General features: G+C 43.6%; 2 protein-coding genes across 2 annotated transcripts; one reads left to right on the top strand and one right to left on the bottom strand.

The window, feature by feature from the left end:
* Window positions 1–3,579: 3,579 nt before the first annotated feature.
* On the bottom strand, window positions 3,580–12,452 carry armc5 (armadillo repeat containing 5). The gene is made up of 7 exons (XM_034190430.1): window positions 11,435–12,452; window positions 11,313–11,343; window positions 11,084–11,194; window positions 9,465–10,359; window positions 8,579–9,387; window positions 6,299–6,431; window positions 3,580–5,442 (listed from the first exon to the last, which is right to left on the bottom strand). Exons 1-7 carry the CDS (start codon window positions 11,810–11,812, stop codon window positions 4,023–4,025), a joined length of 3,777 nt encoding a protein of 1,258 aa, XP_034046321.1. The 5' UTR covers window positions 11,813–12,452; the 3' UTR covers window positions 3,580–4,022.
* A 189-nt stretch (window positions 12,453–12,641) lies between these two features.
* On the top strand, window positions 12,642–15,054 carry si:dkey-66i24.7. Its single transcript, XM_034190432.1, has 2 exons — window positions 12,642–12,783; window positions 13,364–15,054. The coding sequence occupies exons 1-2, from the start codon at window positions 12,690–12,692 to the stop codon at window positions 13,945–13,947; spliced, it is 678 nt and encodes a 225-aa protein (XP_034046323.1). The 5' UTR covers window positions 12,642–12,689; the 3' UTR covers window positions 13,948–15,054.
* Window positions 15,055–15,382: the final 328 nt, after the last annotated feature.

The following is a 15,382-nucleotide window of genomic DNA, read 5'->3' as shown; positions in this document are numbered from 1 at the left end:
GTTGGAAACCATTCGTAAGATTCAGACGGCTTTCAATGGTTTTTCAGTCGAGTGAGTATCAGAGAAATTGTTTAACAGCTGGGCATGTTCCAACTTGTCCTGTGAGACTTCCAACACGGAGGTGTTGTTTGTCCCGCGCCATGAGCGGCTGCGTCCCGACGCGCGAATCCGTCCGCACGTCTTTCATTACAAAATCTCCTTTAACAGTGGAATGTGCCGATAAAGTGCTGATCCCAACCTCTTCTGAAACTTCTCTGTGATGTGGGCAGTTTTTAATCCAGTTTTAATGGTCCTTAATCTGTGTGATACCGATACAATATTCACTGAAAGCCACCTGAATCTTCCAAATGGTTTCCAGCTGGCTGTCTGGCAGAGTTTCTGAAAAAATTTTCATGGAACAAAGCGGCAGTCGCTCCGCCATTCCTAAACAATAAAAATCCGACGAGGGGGGTGGACCAGTGCTCACTCAAAGCCTGCCCACAGGCGAATGACGCAACCGACAGGCATGAAAAAACTCACGCATGCGCACGAGGGTTCAAGCTTGTCTGATGCAAGCGCACGATTCAAATCCATATAGTTTTTGAAAAAAATAAAAAGGTCGGATACTTTTCTAACAGACCTCGTATAGGCACCCCTGATAATTTTCATGATTTTCCTTTATAACTCTGGTTGTTTGGATGAGCAATTTCAGTTAAATATATCATATAGCAGACGAGCACACTGATATTTGAAAAGTGAAATGAAGTTTATAGGATTTACAGAAAGTGTGCAATGATTCTTTAAACAAAATTAGGCAGATGCATAAATTTAGGCACCCCAACAGAAAAAAAATGCATCAATATTTAGTAGATCCTCCTTTTGCGGACGTAACAGCCTCTAAATGCTTCCTATAGCTTCCAATGAGACTCTGGATTCTGGTTGAAGGTATTTTGGACCATTCTTCTTTACAAAACATCTCAGGTTTGTTGGTTTCCGAGCATGGACAGCCCGCTTAAAATCAGACCAGATTTTCAATAATATTCAGGTCTGGGGACTGAGATGAGTGGCGGTTTTTAGTACGGGCCATATGGGGCACCACTTTTGGTGGGGTGGCACCATGGGCACGAGCACTGAAAAAAAAAAAAATCTGCACTGCAAAATGGTTTTCTTGTCACTGTGTGGAATTGGCAAATTGGCGCCCCCTGCAGGCAGCTGCAGGTGCCCTGCTTGCTGTCAGAGTTCACAGAAGCAGTGAGAAGGTGAAAGAGAGGGGAGGGGCGCACCATGGACACAGTTCACCTCTTTGTAATGGAGAGAAAAGGTGGGGGTGCTTTGTGGACTAAAGACAGTTAGACCTCTCCTTTCTCCCAAATAACGCACATCTCATTCATAATATAAATACAGATCTATAATTCCTGCACCTTTTTCTGAATTGTGAGATGTCCTGCAGCACACAGAGGATTCCGCTGCATCCTAAGCTGGACGCAGCCAAATTCTCTCGGTGTGCGGCAGGAACGCGGGGACAGGCGCTCTACTGCCGCGTAGTCCGCGGATCATCAAGCAAAAAACGAGGCAGGCGGCCTTTGAAATAGACAAGCAAGGTGTAAGAACAGGTTAGAATGTCACCGGAGAGAAAAAACTGCCCACTTGTGGAAAAAAAAAGTTTGCAGAAAGGAGAGTCTGCCTATTTATAAAGACGGCTTAGAACTTAGGCTGTGTTCACATTACCAGCTGAAGTGACTGAATCTGACCCTTTTTGTGTACCTGCAAGAGTGTGTTTTTACAATAATTTTTCAGCAGCTGGGAACTCTTTTTAATGTCATGTACACTGACAAAATAATAATAACAATAATAATGTTTAAAATGAGGCTTATCTTCATAATTAACTGGTTTATTTGAGGGAGAAAAAGAACATTTGATTTCATTGGCACGGGAATGCTACTAACATTTCAGTTTAGAATTTCTTACCCCCATAGATGAAGAGCAAACATTAAGGAGAAAAAAAAGGCAAATACTACATTATCAAATTTCTGTCAAACCTAAAACTTTAGCAGATTAGTTAATGTTAAGTATTTACACATTTAGCCTAATATTTACAAACATCAAGCTAAATATTTAGCTAAATGCTGCGACAAATATGCACCCTTATAAAGGAGCTAATTGCTCCTCCCAGAAAGACAGATTTAAATAAAGCATCTAATGACAGACATTTAACATTTAAGGGCGTGTTTATTCAAATTTTCAACTCATGGATGTTTTGAGCTATTTTGTAACCTGCAGTCTTTTGATATCAATTTCAATTGAAGGAGCACTTGTAAAATATTAATTTTTAAAAATGGCTGCTTGTGCAAAAAATTGTGGTTGGTTGTGGGGGGGCTCAGAGGGGGCCTTGCCCAGGGAGTAATTCATTGTAGAACCGCCACTGACTGAGATGGCCATTCCAGAATATTGTACTTGTTCCTCAGCATAAATGCCTTAGTAAATTTTGAGCAGTGTTTAGGGTCGTTGTCATGTTGAAAGATCCATCCCTGGCGCAACTTCAACTTTGTCACTGATTCATGAACATTGTTCTCAAGAATCTGCTGATATTGACTGGAATCCATGTGACCATCAACTTTAACAAGATTCCCAGTACCTGCACTGGCCACACAGCCCCACAGCATGATGGAACCACCTCCAAATTTTACTGTAGGTAGCAAGTGTTTTTCTTGGAATGTTGTGTTCTTTTTCTGCCATGCATGCCGCCCCTTATTATGTTAAAAAAAACTCAATTTTAGTTTCATCAGTCCACAGCACCTTATTCCAAAACGAAGCTGGCTTGTCCAAATGTGCTTTAGCATACCCCAAGTGACTCTGTTTGTGGCGCGTACGCAGAAAAGGCTTCCTCTGCATTACAGCATCATACAGCATCTCTTTGTGCAAAGTGTGCTGTATAGTTGAACGATGCACAGAGACACTATCTGCAGCAAGATCATGTTATAGGTCTTTGGAGCAGGTCTGTGGGTTGACTATGACTGTTCTCACCATCCTTTGCTTCAGCTTATCTGAGATTTTTCTTGGTCTGCCACTTCGGGCCTTAACTAGTGCTGTGCCTGTGGTCTTCCATTTCCTCACTATGTTCCTCACAGTGGAAACTGACAGCTGAAATCTCTGAGTTAGCTTTTTGTATCTTTCCCCTAAACCATGATGTTGAACAATCTTTGTTTTCAGGTCATTTGAGAGTTGTTTAGAGGCTCCCATGTTGCCACTCATTAGAAGCGATGTAAAGAGGGGAAACATTTGTAAATGGCCACCTTAAATACCCTTTCTCATGATTGGATTCACCTGTGTAAGGAGGTCAAGTGCCAATGAGCTTACAAAACTAATTTTGTGTTCCAATTAGTGCTAAATGTATTCAAATCAATAACATGACAAGGGTGCCCAAATTTATGCACCTGCCTAATTTTGTTTAATTACTGCACACTTCCTGTAAATCCTATAAGCTTCATTTCACTTCTCAAATATCATTGTGTTTGTCTGCTATATGATATATTTAACTGAAATTTCTGATCCAGACAACCAATGATTAATAAAGGAAAATCATGAACATTATCAGGGGGGCCCAAACTTTTGCATACAACTGTGTGTGTATATATAAGAGTTTAGATGCAAAACACAAAGTCCGTTTTTCCTCAAATGGGGAAAAATGCAATTGAAAATGTGAATTCACAGCAAAAGATGTTAGAAAATGCACAGATTTACATAAATAATGTGAAAATGGTGCGTTCAATTCTTTAAATAGAAATTTGTGGTTGTGGACTTATAGTGTTTTGAATCTAAACTCAGTAGATGTTTATCTATATATCTGAGGATATGAAATACTGTATATGTCGACATGAGATATTTGTCATTCGCACAGCCCTACAAGAAATTATAATACAATTATGCTGGGATAGGCTACAGTATTTATATCAGTCATCATGAAAAACAAAAAAACCCATTGTCCTCATATAGGATCCAGTTTAAACAATAAGCCTCCTGGTTTCTTGACACTCATTGCGTCTTCAGCTCAGTGCAACTGTTGCCAGGTGTAGTAGATCCTGCTTCAGCGCATCAGTGCAGCCGGCCTCCCTGGCCAGTCTGTGAAGACAGTGTCCAGCAGCGGATGAGGACATGAAGGCTTGAGGAGCATCCTGACCACCCAGCAGCACAGACAGACAGGCCCTGCCCAGTGCCGGGTAGCTGTACTGCTGAGAAAACCAGTAAATTTGAGGGAGGAGGGCCGCCACTGATCTCTGAATCTGAGCTGAAGCTTTGGTCGAGGTCTTTGGTCTCGGGATAAACTCTCCTGTGTTTGCTGGCTTGTCCTTCACTACTGGCGCACTGCTAAACTTAGAACCTAGAGTGATGTTTGCGATTGTCTTCTGGTCCAAAGCTGTACTGACTCCTCCTCTGACATTCTGAATATCGGACTGTTTACCATCTGTCTGACGTGAAGAACCATTTGGTTTCTTCATCTCTTCTGGTAAATATTCTACGTGCACCTCAAAAGCAGACAACTCTAACTCAGATGTTCGATTAGCCAGGTTCTCCTCAGCAGACTCCAGGCACTCCCGGTCCTTTTTAGATCCAGCAACCATGGTGCAGTCTTCTGTCAGAACGGATGTCGCTCTGCAAGTGGTCTTGGTGGAGCAGGACAGGAGAAGCGACACGCAAAGCTCCTCCAACTCTCTCTGCAGCTCAGTCACCATGAATCGGCACGCGCCGACCATCATCTCAACTAACGGAGTTTTCTGGAAAGACTGTTCCGAGTGCTCGTCTGCCTCCTTTTGGCAGAAGCCCAGTCCTTCAAGAACCAACAATTCCAAAATCTGACACTGACCTTCACCACCTTCCCTTGTTTCAGTGTACTTGCTGAGGCTACAGCCGTGCAGGTAATGCAGCACTGGTAGGACCATTCCCACACTCACTTCTTTAATGCAAACTGCTTCTTCTACACTGCCCCGAGCTTCTCCAAATCCTCCTTTCAACAGTGCCCTGAAATACTCAGAGAAAACCTCGTCTGCTCCCCCTGACCCAGCCACAGCCTCTCTATTGGCTGGGATCTTGGTCCCGTCATCCAGCAGCAACAAGAGGTCAAACTCCGATGTGCTGTAGGGGCATGCGTCAGCTAGACGAGGCTTTTTTGATGGTGGCGGGAAAAGTTTGCCAGTTCGACTGATGGACTGCATTTTGGCTGGACTCAGGTGTTTTACGTTGTGCTCCGTTCTGACGCCCATCAAAGCAGACAAGCATCCAATCAAGAGAGAAAAGTACATCTGAGAGGTCAATCCTAGATGTGGTGAATGAATCCGATCAGACGCCAACCTTCTGCTATCTACAACGTTATCTTCATCGACACCTTCGTCATCGCAACCAAGATGCTGCAGAGCTGTGAGGAGCCCACCGCTGTCCACAAGTAATTTCTTCAGCAGGGTTTTGTTGCTGTTGGAGTACAAGAGGATTTTGTCAAATCAGAAACAGTATGTCGCTGCGATGATAGCATCTGCCTCCTATTAGAGAAGCTTGAATCTTTGACTGGACTGGGTTGCTTGACACGAGGACGTAAGCAACCCAGTCCAGTCGAAGATTCAAGCTTCTCTACTATGGAAACCACCTGGACAACTGAGAGCCTACACAGAAACATTTGCCTCCAAGGTTGATCAAAGTAAACCCATTCATTTAAAGGCAAACAGAAATCAAACTGATGTGTCCATGGCGCCTCTCGACTTTCATGACAGAACAAAAACATCTGTCGCGCATGCACACACACATACACACAAAAGCCCAAACCTGTAAAATCACCTAAAAAAGAAGAAAAAAGAGAAAACACTGAAGATGCCGCATGCCTGAAACACACTACACGTCATGTCAAACACGTGTCACATGTGCAGGACTCTTGCACGCCTGAATTAAAGCGTCAGCGTGTCAGCTGCTCATTTGTCTTTGTTAAAGCCTTTTATTATTATTATACACTTCATTTTACGTGACCATTTTACAGCACACATTCAGTTTGGAAGTGCGCATGTGCACGTTTCGCTGGTCAAACTGTCACCTGACAGCACACCTTGTGCCATTTTATAATACGATTATAATCCACATCCTGTGAAGACCATTTATGTGACTTTATACAATGTGGACAATCAGTGAGATCAGGTTTGAACCAGATATGCTTCAAATCCAATTTGAACTGGCAGCCTGAACAAAGACAAAAAGGCTCAGCGGGTAGAGCGTCTCAGATCCCAGATTCCTGTTCATCTCCAAGTACAGAGTTTCCAATGGACATATTTCATCTATTCACCTGCTAATCAACGGCAGAGACAACGCACAGTACATCTTGTCTGACTCGGACCCGGACAGCATCACATGGGCTAGAACCCCGGAACCAAACCCAGACTCACACTGAACTCGTAGATTACTGAGAAGAGCCAGACCTACAGAGACAAAATAAATAAATGAGTAAGTTAAAGTGTGTATCACTTGTTAATAAAATATCAAATGATCTGATTATTCCAAATAAATGAAGAATTATGAAAATATTGATGTACTGCATTTCACATCAAAATGGTTAGAATGTGAGTTTTAGGAGAATCTAGTCACGAGTAGTGATGTTTATTAGGTGGACAGATTTTCCAAAGTGGGAGGTTTTGTTTATTTTTATTTATTATTTATTGTCTGAGTGTCTCTGGGACAGAACTGCAGAAGTGAAGCCCAGCACAGTATGAGAACAGTTTTCAAAACATGGATCTAACCACGGATTATATTCTTTCCATTTGTGGACACAGGGGACTTTCTGTTACATCACGATTATGGATCAAAACGGCTATCAATCTGTTCTGCATTTTTCAGATGCACTCAGTCTTATTTCATTAACTTTATCAGGACTTGCACAAGTTACAAAGTTGGAAGTAATACTTTATAATCTGGTATATAACTTTTTAAAAGATAGTGTTGACTGGAGTGAGACATTTTGTTGTTATATGTCTTTGTTAATATCGTTACTGTAGGGTTAAACTACGCTATTGTACTTTATACGCTAGTTACCGGCTTTGTTTATCCTTGATGGCTAGCAAGGTATGGTTGGCTTATTAACAGCTAATTTAACGATAGCTCATCTAGCTATAGTTATCTTATTTTTGTGAGTTACATTTTTATTTTACATCCTGTAGATTTTTTATGGGTTCTTTAACAGATATCAACATATCATATCTAAGTTTGGGGTTTCCATTAGAAAGCATATAGAGTATGGATTTTGTCTTCCCATAGTAAGCTAGCAGGGTGAACTTTAGATAGATACCTAAAACATATTACATCATAGCTTCTGTTTCTATAATAAAATAACCATATTTATAGCTTAGCCTACTAGCTCTAATTTAATTTTACTACTAGTCTACAGACTAGGTATACGAGGTCTGTTAGAAAAGTATCCGACCTTATTATTTTTTTCAAAAACCATATGGATTTGAATCACATGTGATTGCGTCAGACAAGCTTGAACCCTCGTGTGCATGCGTGAGTTTTTTCACGCCTGTTGGTTGCGTCATTCACCTGTGAGCAGGCTTTGTGTGAGCATTGGTCCACCCCTCTCGTCGGATTTTTATTGCGAATAAATGTCTGAACAATTTGGAGCTTTGCTGCATCAAATTTTTTCCAGTAATTGTGAGAGACCTCCAGGTGGTAACCATTCGGAAAATTCAAATGGCTTTGAGGGACGATTTTATGGGGATCACACAGATTAAGGAGTGCTCCAGCCGGTTTAAAGACCACCCACAGCGGCTGAGAGCGCGGCGCGCTCCGAGCGCCGATCGACAGGCTGAAACAACCAGATCATTTCCAACGTGAAGGCTTTGTTGATCCGGGACGTCGTCTGACTTACACAAAAATGGCAGGAGACGTGGACATCAGTACTTTTTTGGCACATTCCACTGTTACAGGAGTTTTTTTTCATGGAAAGAAAAGCGGACAGATGCGCCACCGTGCCGCTCATGGGGCGGCACAAAACCACCTCCGTGTTGGTCTCACAGGACGGCTTTGAGATGGCTTTCAGACGGCTGTCGGTGGGTTTTCAGTCGTGTGACTAACCGAGAAATTGTGGATGAGCCTGGACATGCCAGAACATGTCCTGTGAGGCTTCATCACGGCGTTGCTTTGCGCCATGTGACGTAAAAACATATGAATCAAATCCATATATTTTTTGCATAAAATAAAAAGGTCGGATACTTTTCTAATAGACCTCGTATATATATATTATAATTCACAGAAGGTGCTGCTTCCACTTCAGTTTTTGGTGGATTTTGATTCTGAAAGTTTTTACAGATTCATCAAAGCCCTGTTCACAATTCACCTGCACAAAAAAATTTTAATTTGGGGAAATCACCTAAAACAGGGCATGTTCCAAAACTGCAGGGTGACTGAGAACACATTCACCAAAATAACATTACTTCTAGATCAGACCTGTTGTGATGTGACCAGAGGACAGAGGAGAATGAGGCGTGCAGGAAGGGGCGGGAGGTTGTACCCGGCACATAACAGGATTCAGGTCACTTTCGACAGATGTTTGGAACACAGACTTTGCCCTTACCAAGCTGCTGGACTTTAGCTCTCACTCTGTTCGTCTGCCTCTCCTCTCCCTCGAAGCTTCGCTCTCTCTGGCAGAGGTGATGGTGAATCAGCGCCACCGAGCCGGTTCGAACCAGGGCCTGCAAACAGTTTGGGTTGCAGCTCAGCCTGCATAGCAAACGGAAGCACCTGTTGCTGGGGTCCTGATGCTGGGTGAGATAATACATCAAGCCGGACATCACCCCGGCATTGACCAGAGCAGCACTTGGGTCTGTGTTGTGGGAGAAGCGCGACAACAGGAGCAAGACAGGAGACTCGGGCGTCCAGGGTTCTGGGTGGTACGGGTGGTGGTAAGTCAAAGGGCGGGGCACAGAACGAGGGGTATCAGGACTGAGTTTGGTCAAGCAGACAGCTGAATGTGTCCGTTGTCTCCTTCTGTGAGGAGTTGTGAACTTTGTTGGAGAGATTGGCATTTGGGTTGTTTTAACAGGAGCGGAACCTGATGAAGAATCAGCCTGGGTTTGGGGCGTGAGCACACCACAACGTGGAAGACTGGAGGTAGTCGTGTCGGTGGTTTTTGATGAACATGGCAGCTGGAGCTGGACTGGGGAGGTCACATGGGAAGGCTGAGCTGCTTTTTTAGAAGTGGAACAGGCAATGGGGCTGGAAGGAGAAGAACTTTTCAGAGAAGAATGACAATTGTGGTTTGGGGAGTGGACTTGAGGAGAGGACTGTGGGATCTGAAGACTACCCCATTCCCCTTCAACCATGCCTGAGGAATCCAGAAGATCCCCTTCAGAGGAGATCAATCCTTCAGACAGCAACCAAGATCTGGAGAGAGACGGACCACTGAAGTCAAATTACAGAGAAAAACAAACAAAATCAAACATGGTTTTCATTTTATTTACCTGAGACTCAGAAAGCTTGGGGAACACAGACCTTGCTCCTTACTAGCTTCTTCCTTCTTGTAACCTTCAGGAGGGGGAAAGTCAAAAGAGTCAAAACTGGATGAGGGCAGGAACTCAGTCGGAGACATGCTGGAAATTAGGCTCATATCCATCTTCTCTGCAGACAGCTCCTCCCCTTTGGTGAGGTTGATTAATCGAGCAACAAGCAGAGCAACCAGCCCCAACTCCTGCAAATGCTCCATTGCAGATTCATCAAAAACAAAGTCCACGCAAGCCAGGATGACAAGCCGGGAGAGGGGATGATTCTGATGGGCGGACAAAAACCCAATTATCACCTCCAGGGCGCCACTTTCCTTCACCTTGCTCCGGTTCACCGCCTCTTTGCAGCACAAGCACAGCGCCTTGAGGAAAACTCCAGACTTCAAGGGATCCTTCTTAACCTCCTCTGTAAATTTTGGAATGACCCCAAGGGACCCCACCAAAGGGCGGAGGCAGCCTTGAGAGCACAAATTAGCCAAGCTTTTCAGTGCCAGCTCTTCAAACTGGTTGCCCGCCTCTCCGGATGCCATGACGCCAAGCTGAGTGAGGACTCCTGAACGAGACACTTCTCTGGCGCATTCCACTCCGCATCCCCGGGTCAGCTCGTGAATAGTCTTGAGGGCTGCCCTCCTCAGCCTGAGCGGATAATCTGGTGCAATGAGAGGAGTCAGGGTGGATAATGTCCCTTGGGTGAGCAGTGACAGGCGGTTAGAAGGCGTGTCTGAGAGGTAGAAGAGAGCCCGAGCAGCCGACTGTGCACACTCCAGTTTAGGACATGAGTCTGTGGTCAGAGGCCCAGCCGGCGAGGAGGAGAAAGACGAACTAGACATGCAGAGAAGGAGAAGAGGTACGCCACCTGCAGGGGAGGGACAGAAATTAACATCTCATGATAAATAAATAATTAAAAATATATAAGAGGAAGGAAGAAGAAGCAGGAAGAGCAAGGAGGGGGAGAAGAAAAAAAAAGATGATCATGATAAATAAAAATTTGCCCTCCCAGACAATGGTCTTGATCAGGCAAATTAGGCATAGACACCAAAACCGTTTTTATTATTGTTGTTTGTTTTTTTTTATACCAGGCTGTAAACATGATTGTTTATGCTGTAAAGTTGGAGATTTTAACATGAGGGTCTATGGAATTGCTCGCTTTTGGCTTCACCCTTAAGCGGTCATTTGAGGAACTGTAAAATTCTGCACTTCTGTTTTGGCTTCATTTTTCACCACTGGTGATGGAGTCTTGGATGTTCTAACCACTGTGTCATGTTTGAGTGAAATCCACCAAACGGTTTAGGACAAACAGATCAGGAGTCCCAAGTTTTTATATTATAGAGTCATGAAAGAAAACCTCAGTCAGCGTTATTACCCGAATAAATTAAGAATGTGTTTAAACCTTTTTAATCTTGTAGAGTCACAACAATGAACATATGTTACATGATTCTTTTTATCCAGTGATGTGAAATGCTGTAATGGTGCAAAAATATTAGTTTCCCTCAAGCACAAATGAAGATGCTTCTCATTTTAATTGAAACTGCCAACTAAAAATACTGCACATAGAAACACAGACATTTATCTCAACGCACCAGCAGAGTGGATGAGGGCAGAATTCTCCGGATCCATGGCCAAATTCCCCAAAGCCCTGGCGGCTCGGTTCTGGACGGTCTCCAGGGCCACATTTTTCTTCAGGATGTCCACTGAAAAGTTCAGCAATTGTCATCAGTTAACATAATTCTTAAATCCACCCCCATAAATAAGTTTTAATGAAAAATACTGCAAACCACAGCTACGGTACAAATGCATGTTTCCACTGACCAACAACATGTATCCCATCAAGCCTGCGAACCTACAGGAGACAACGTCTTAATATGAGACATTTCTTTAAAAAGAAGTCATTTTTAAAAACATAATTTCAGCTGCATTTCTTTATATCTCACCTCGACACACGTTTCCAGCTCAGTGCAGCAGTTGGCCAGAATGCTGAGAGCCAGGTCCAAGGTTTTCCTGGAGCACTCGGGGTGCCTGAGGAGGTCCAGCAGGGGCCGGAGCCCCCCCTGAGTCCTGAACCGGGTGATGCCAGCCTTGTCACCCTTGATGTGTTGCGTCCGAACAGCAACCAGGGCTCGCCACTGACACATTCTGTGGTCCATATCTCCAAGGCCTGCTGAGGCATCCCCACCGTGCCCCAGGGCAGCGTCCCCTGACCTGGGTTTCTCAAGGTGAGTCACACACCAAGTCAGTGAGGATTCTGGCAAGGAGGAGGGCGCTGCCCCTCGATCTGGGGTCCAGTCACTTTGCACAGGTGAGGAGGCCATGGTGCACAACGGTTCAGCTTTTATTTAGTTTAAACAGAAATTATTCCCTCTAGAGCATTACAGTACATTTCAAATTTAGTATCCAAACACAAAAATTTTTTTTGAAACTTTAAATCATAAGTATTCGGCTCGTTAAAAAAGAGCGCCGTTTTAAGTTCATTCAAAGTATCTCAAAGTTCACAAAAAACAAAGAACCACTGGTTTGAAAACTACACAAACCAGCGTGAGGGAAACTGTACCACCTGACGCCGCAGTCACTGATGGGAAATGGAGTTCCAGAAGCCGCGATCCACTCCCTAAAAAAACAGGCCTGCACCCGTGAGAAAGCCAAACTACCTTCATTCCGCACAGCGGACGTGTACTTTCTCAATGTCAAACCCTTTTGAACCGCAAATGACGACTGAAATGCTCTATCTGACCAATGTTCTCATACCACTGTCCGAAATCTTTGGTGAAACAAAAAGCAATCGCCTGTTAGCCGCTAATGCCATCTTTTAGCCAAACAACAAAACGGCTCATCGAGGGAAGGAGCAGTGAGGAAAAGAGGCGGGTATTCATGTTCATTGTGGGATTTGTAGTTTAGAATGCAGGACTTTCGCCGTGAAGTATCCTCCTTAAAAACTACATTACCCGCGATCATGACGAACGCCTAATTTCATCACTCTCCATTACCCGCTGTGTGTGGGAACTGTAGTTCGTAAAACCAATAAAAAACATTTATACCCACCACAAATACTACACTTCCCAAGATGTACGGCGGCGTTGTTAAATTCATCGTGTTATACGATGCGGAACAACCCATTGGTGCTTTTGAGAGGTTGTTAAATTCGACGATAAGCACATCGCTAATAATCGTTTTCAAGAACATTTTAACAGCATGGAGGCCATCGAGACTATTGTGATACAAAGTTCAGAAGTGGAAGGAAATAACACAGCGGTGTCTCATGTGGACTCCGACAAAACAAAAGCAGGTTTGTGTCAATGAAGAGAAAGATTCCATCCAGTCGTCGCAAAAAAAAAAAAAAATCACACAATTACACAATAAAACGTTTTTCTACGGAGCCCCAAAGTCCTATGATTGTGTGCACATGATTATCTTGTGGTAAAATGTTAATGTAAGAACAATTTTATGCATGCAAGATTAGTTTCTTGTTGGAATAAGTTATTTTTTTTATGTGTGCAAGTTACGTTGGGGGAACAAGTTATCTTGTTCACACAAAATAATGATTTTGTGTGAACACAAGGTATGTGACAAGTTATCTTGTGCACAATAGTTTTCTGGGAATGCATGCGCAAGCCTTCTTGTTGGAATAGGTTATCTACACATGATCTTGCAAGAACAATTGTTTTCCACGTTATGTGCACTCCAGATTCTGATTTTCTGGGAATACATTTGCATGGACAAGCCATCTTGTAGAAACAAGTTATTTTGTGCACGCAGGATAATTTTTGAGCATAAGATTACAAAATAGATAAAATAACCCACCTTGTGGGACTTCAGAGGCTCTGTATGTTTCAGCGATTATTATCCAGTTTCATTTTTCTTTCTAGAATTTATATGGACACTCCAGGCTACGTGGCACCTTGTAAACACTCGGCTTGAAATGGACCCAGACTTTGACCAGCCGATATGCAAGAAAAAGAAACTTTGGGAGGTGGTGGCAGAGAAGGTGAACACCAGACTGAGGGAGCAGGAAGCCACGGGGATCTCAGTGAAAGCATACGAGTGTGACCTCAAATGGAGAAACATGCTGGCCACATACAGGAAGAACGCAGAGAGGGCGAAACGGTTGGGGGCCTGCAGCGTTCACTGGGAGTTCTTCAAGGCCATGCACGAAGTCCTGGGCAAGAGCCGGGAAGAGATCGAAGCCCAGCGCAGGGCCAAGCTTAGTGGGACAAGGGTGGGTAATGCCATAGCTAACAAGAAGTTCACTCCCATCCTCCCCACACCTCCTGCAACAGCTGCTCCGAGTCCCACCCAGCCTCCACAGGACATCCTGCAGCTCTACATGGAGCTTCAGGAGAGGAAGTTGAACATGTGGGCGCAGCAGAAAGCACTGGAAGAGCGGAAGATTGAGGCCATCAACAACCTGGCCCAGGCCATCTTCAGCCTGGCTCAGAAGAACAGTGCATAGCTGTCAAGGGATGGACAGTAGACCGTAGCAGACGTCCGCTTGGGCTGTTTGGTCACAAACGTTTTACGATGCAGCATGATGAAAATACTTCCAGTGGACATGTTTTGACAGCTGTGTAGAGATAATTGTAAAAAGGCTCTGCCGTTTATTGTGGGGGCACCCCCTTATGGTCAGTTGGCACCCGCCCTCGACCCCGGAGGGTACAACAGTCTGTGGGTGCATCCTACAGCTCACGTTCACAGTGCTGCTTTTCTCTCCCGAGGCTGGGTGCACGCTTTCTTCCAAGTGGCTGGTCTGCAGCCTCCTTTGGTGCAGAATACTGGTTCTAACTTTGTGCATGTTGTCTCTCACAGGGGCGGCGGTGCGCTGGGCTGTCTTGGTGCATTCTGTGACTGCAGGGCCCTATCTGCGTTTGGGTGCTGTGTAGCTTTAATACAGTGCTTCACATTATCATACATTTATTCTTTATATTTCACACTCTGCACATTAATTTATGGTTTTACCAACATGTATACATCCATGTAAGCCACATTTTGTCAACATACATAGAATAATAAGTCTGATCGGTGCAAACAGCCTGACCAGCTCTTCTAATAAAGCATGGTCATCTGTCGTTTTCTCTCTCATCTTCGTTGTTGCTCATGCACTTTTTCAGCATACTATTATTAATGTCACAGTTTGTTGAACCCCAATCAGCACACCTGGCATCCAAGCAGATACCAGAGATATTTACTGATATCTTCTGAGCTGTTACATGGATTCAGATGAAATTTGATGCAACTGTCACCTCTACAGTTGTCTTCAGTTTCACTTATTTTGATTCAATACTGTGTGCTGCAGAATAATTTTTTTCCTCATGATGTCCGCTTGGACCTAAGATTGATAGAATGGCATCTGGTTGGACTCCGGAGCAAAATTTTTAGCTCGCTGTCAATGTATTTTTATTTTTTGACGACTTAACTGTCAGAGCAGATTTTATTAAGGTTATCTGCATCAGAGTGACTGAAGGGAGTTAGAATTAATATTGAATTTTTGTATTGAAAAGTCATGTTGAGAAAATAAGTGTCACTCTTTGGAAAATAAATGTGGTTTTTCAGCCAAATACATGTCTTTTTTATAGTTGCAAAGGGACCCTGTTTTGTTATAGTACAGATATTTGCAATAATGGCATCAATAAAACCATGTTAACAGTATAAAAAAAGAGAACTCAGAGATTTCTGACATCCACCAATCCAGATCCAGATCACCTCAAAAATTCAGTGGAGTCTTCCATGGCCTAATATTTATCTGTGGTGCAAATTTGGTGAGAATCTGTGAAGTAGAAGTAGTTTTGAAATAATCCTTCAAAGTCTATATAAAGTGAAATCTTGATCCACAATCTGGATCCAGAGCACCTCCAAAATTTAATGGAGTCTTCTATGCCTTAATATTTATC

This window comes from Thalassophryne amazonica, chromosome 16 (genome assembly GCF_902500255.1).
Source record: "Thalassophryne amazonica chromosome 16, fThaAma1.1, whole genome shotgun sequence".
NCBI lineage: Eukaryota > Metazoa > Chordata > Actinopteri > Batrachoidiformes > Batrachoididae > Thalassophryne > Thalassophryne amazonica.
The sequence above is the reverse complement of the archived record's forward strand: the minus strand, read 5'-3'. Positions and strand labels throughout refer to the sequence as shown.

Coding starts and splice junctions, on each gene's coding strand:
- armc5 (XM_034190430.1), bottom strand. CDS start 11,812: ATGGCCTCCTCACCTGTGCAAAGTGACTGGACCCCAGATCGAGGGGCA. Junction 11,344..11,434: donor AGCTGGAAACGTGTGTCGAG/GTGAGATATAAA, acceptor TGTCTCCTGTAG/GTTCGCAGGCTTGATGGGAT. Junction 10,360..11,083: donor TGCCCTCATCCACTCTGCTG/GTGCGTTGAGAT, acceptor CCTCCCCTGCAG/GTGGCGTACCTCTTCTCCTT.
- si:dkey-66i24.7 (XM_034190432.1), top strand. CDS start 12,690: ATGGAGGCCATCGAGACTATTGTGATACAAAGTTCAGAAGTGGAAGGA. Junction 12,784..13,363: donor CTCCGACAAAACAAAAGCAG/GTTTGTGTCAAT, acceptor TTTTCTTTCTAG/AATTTATATGGACACTCCAG.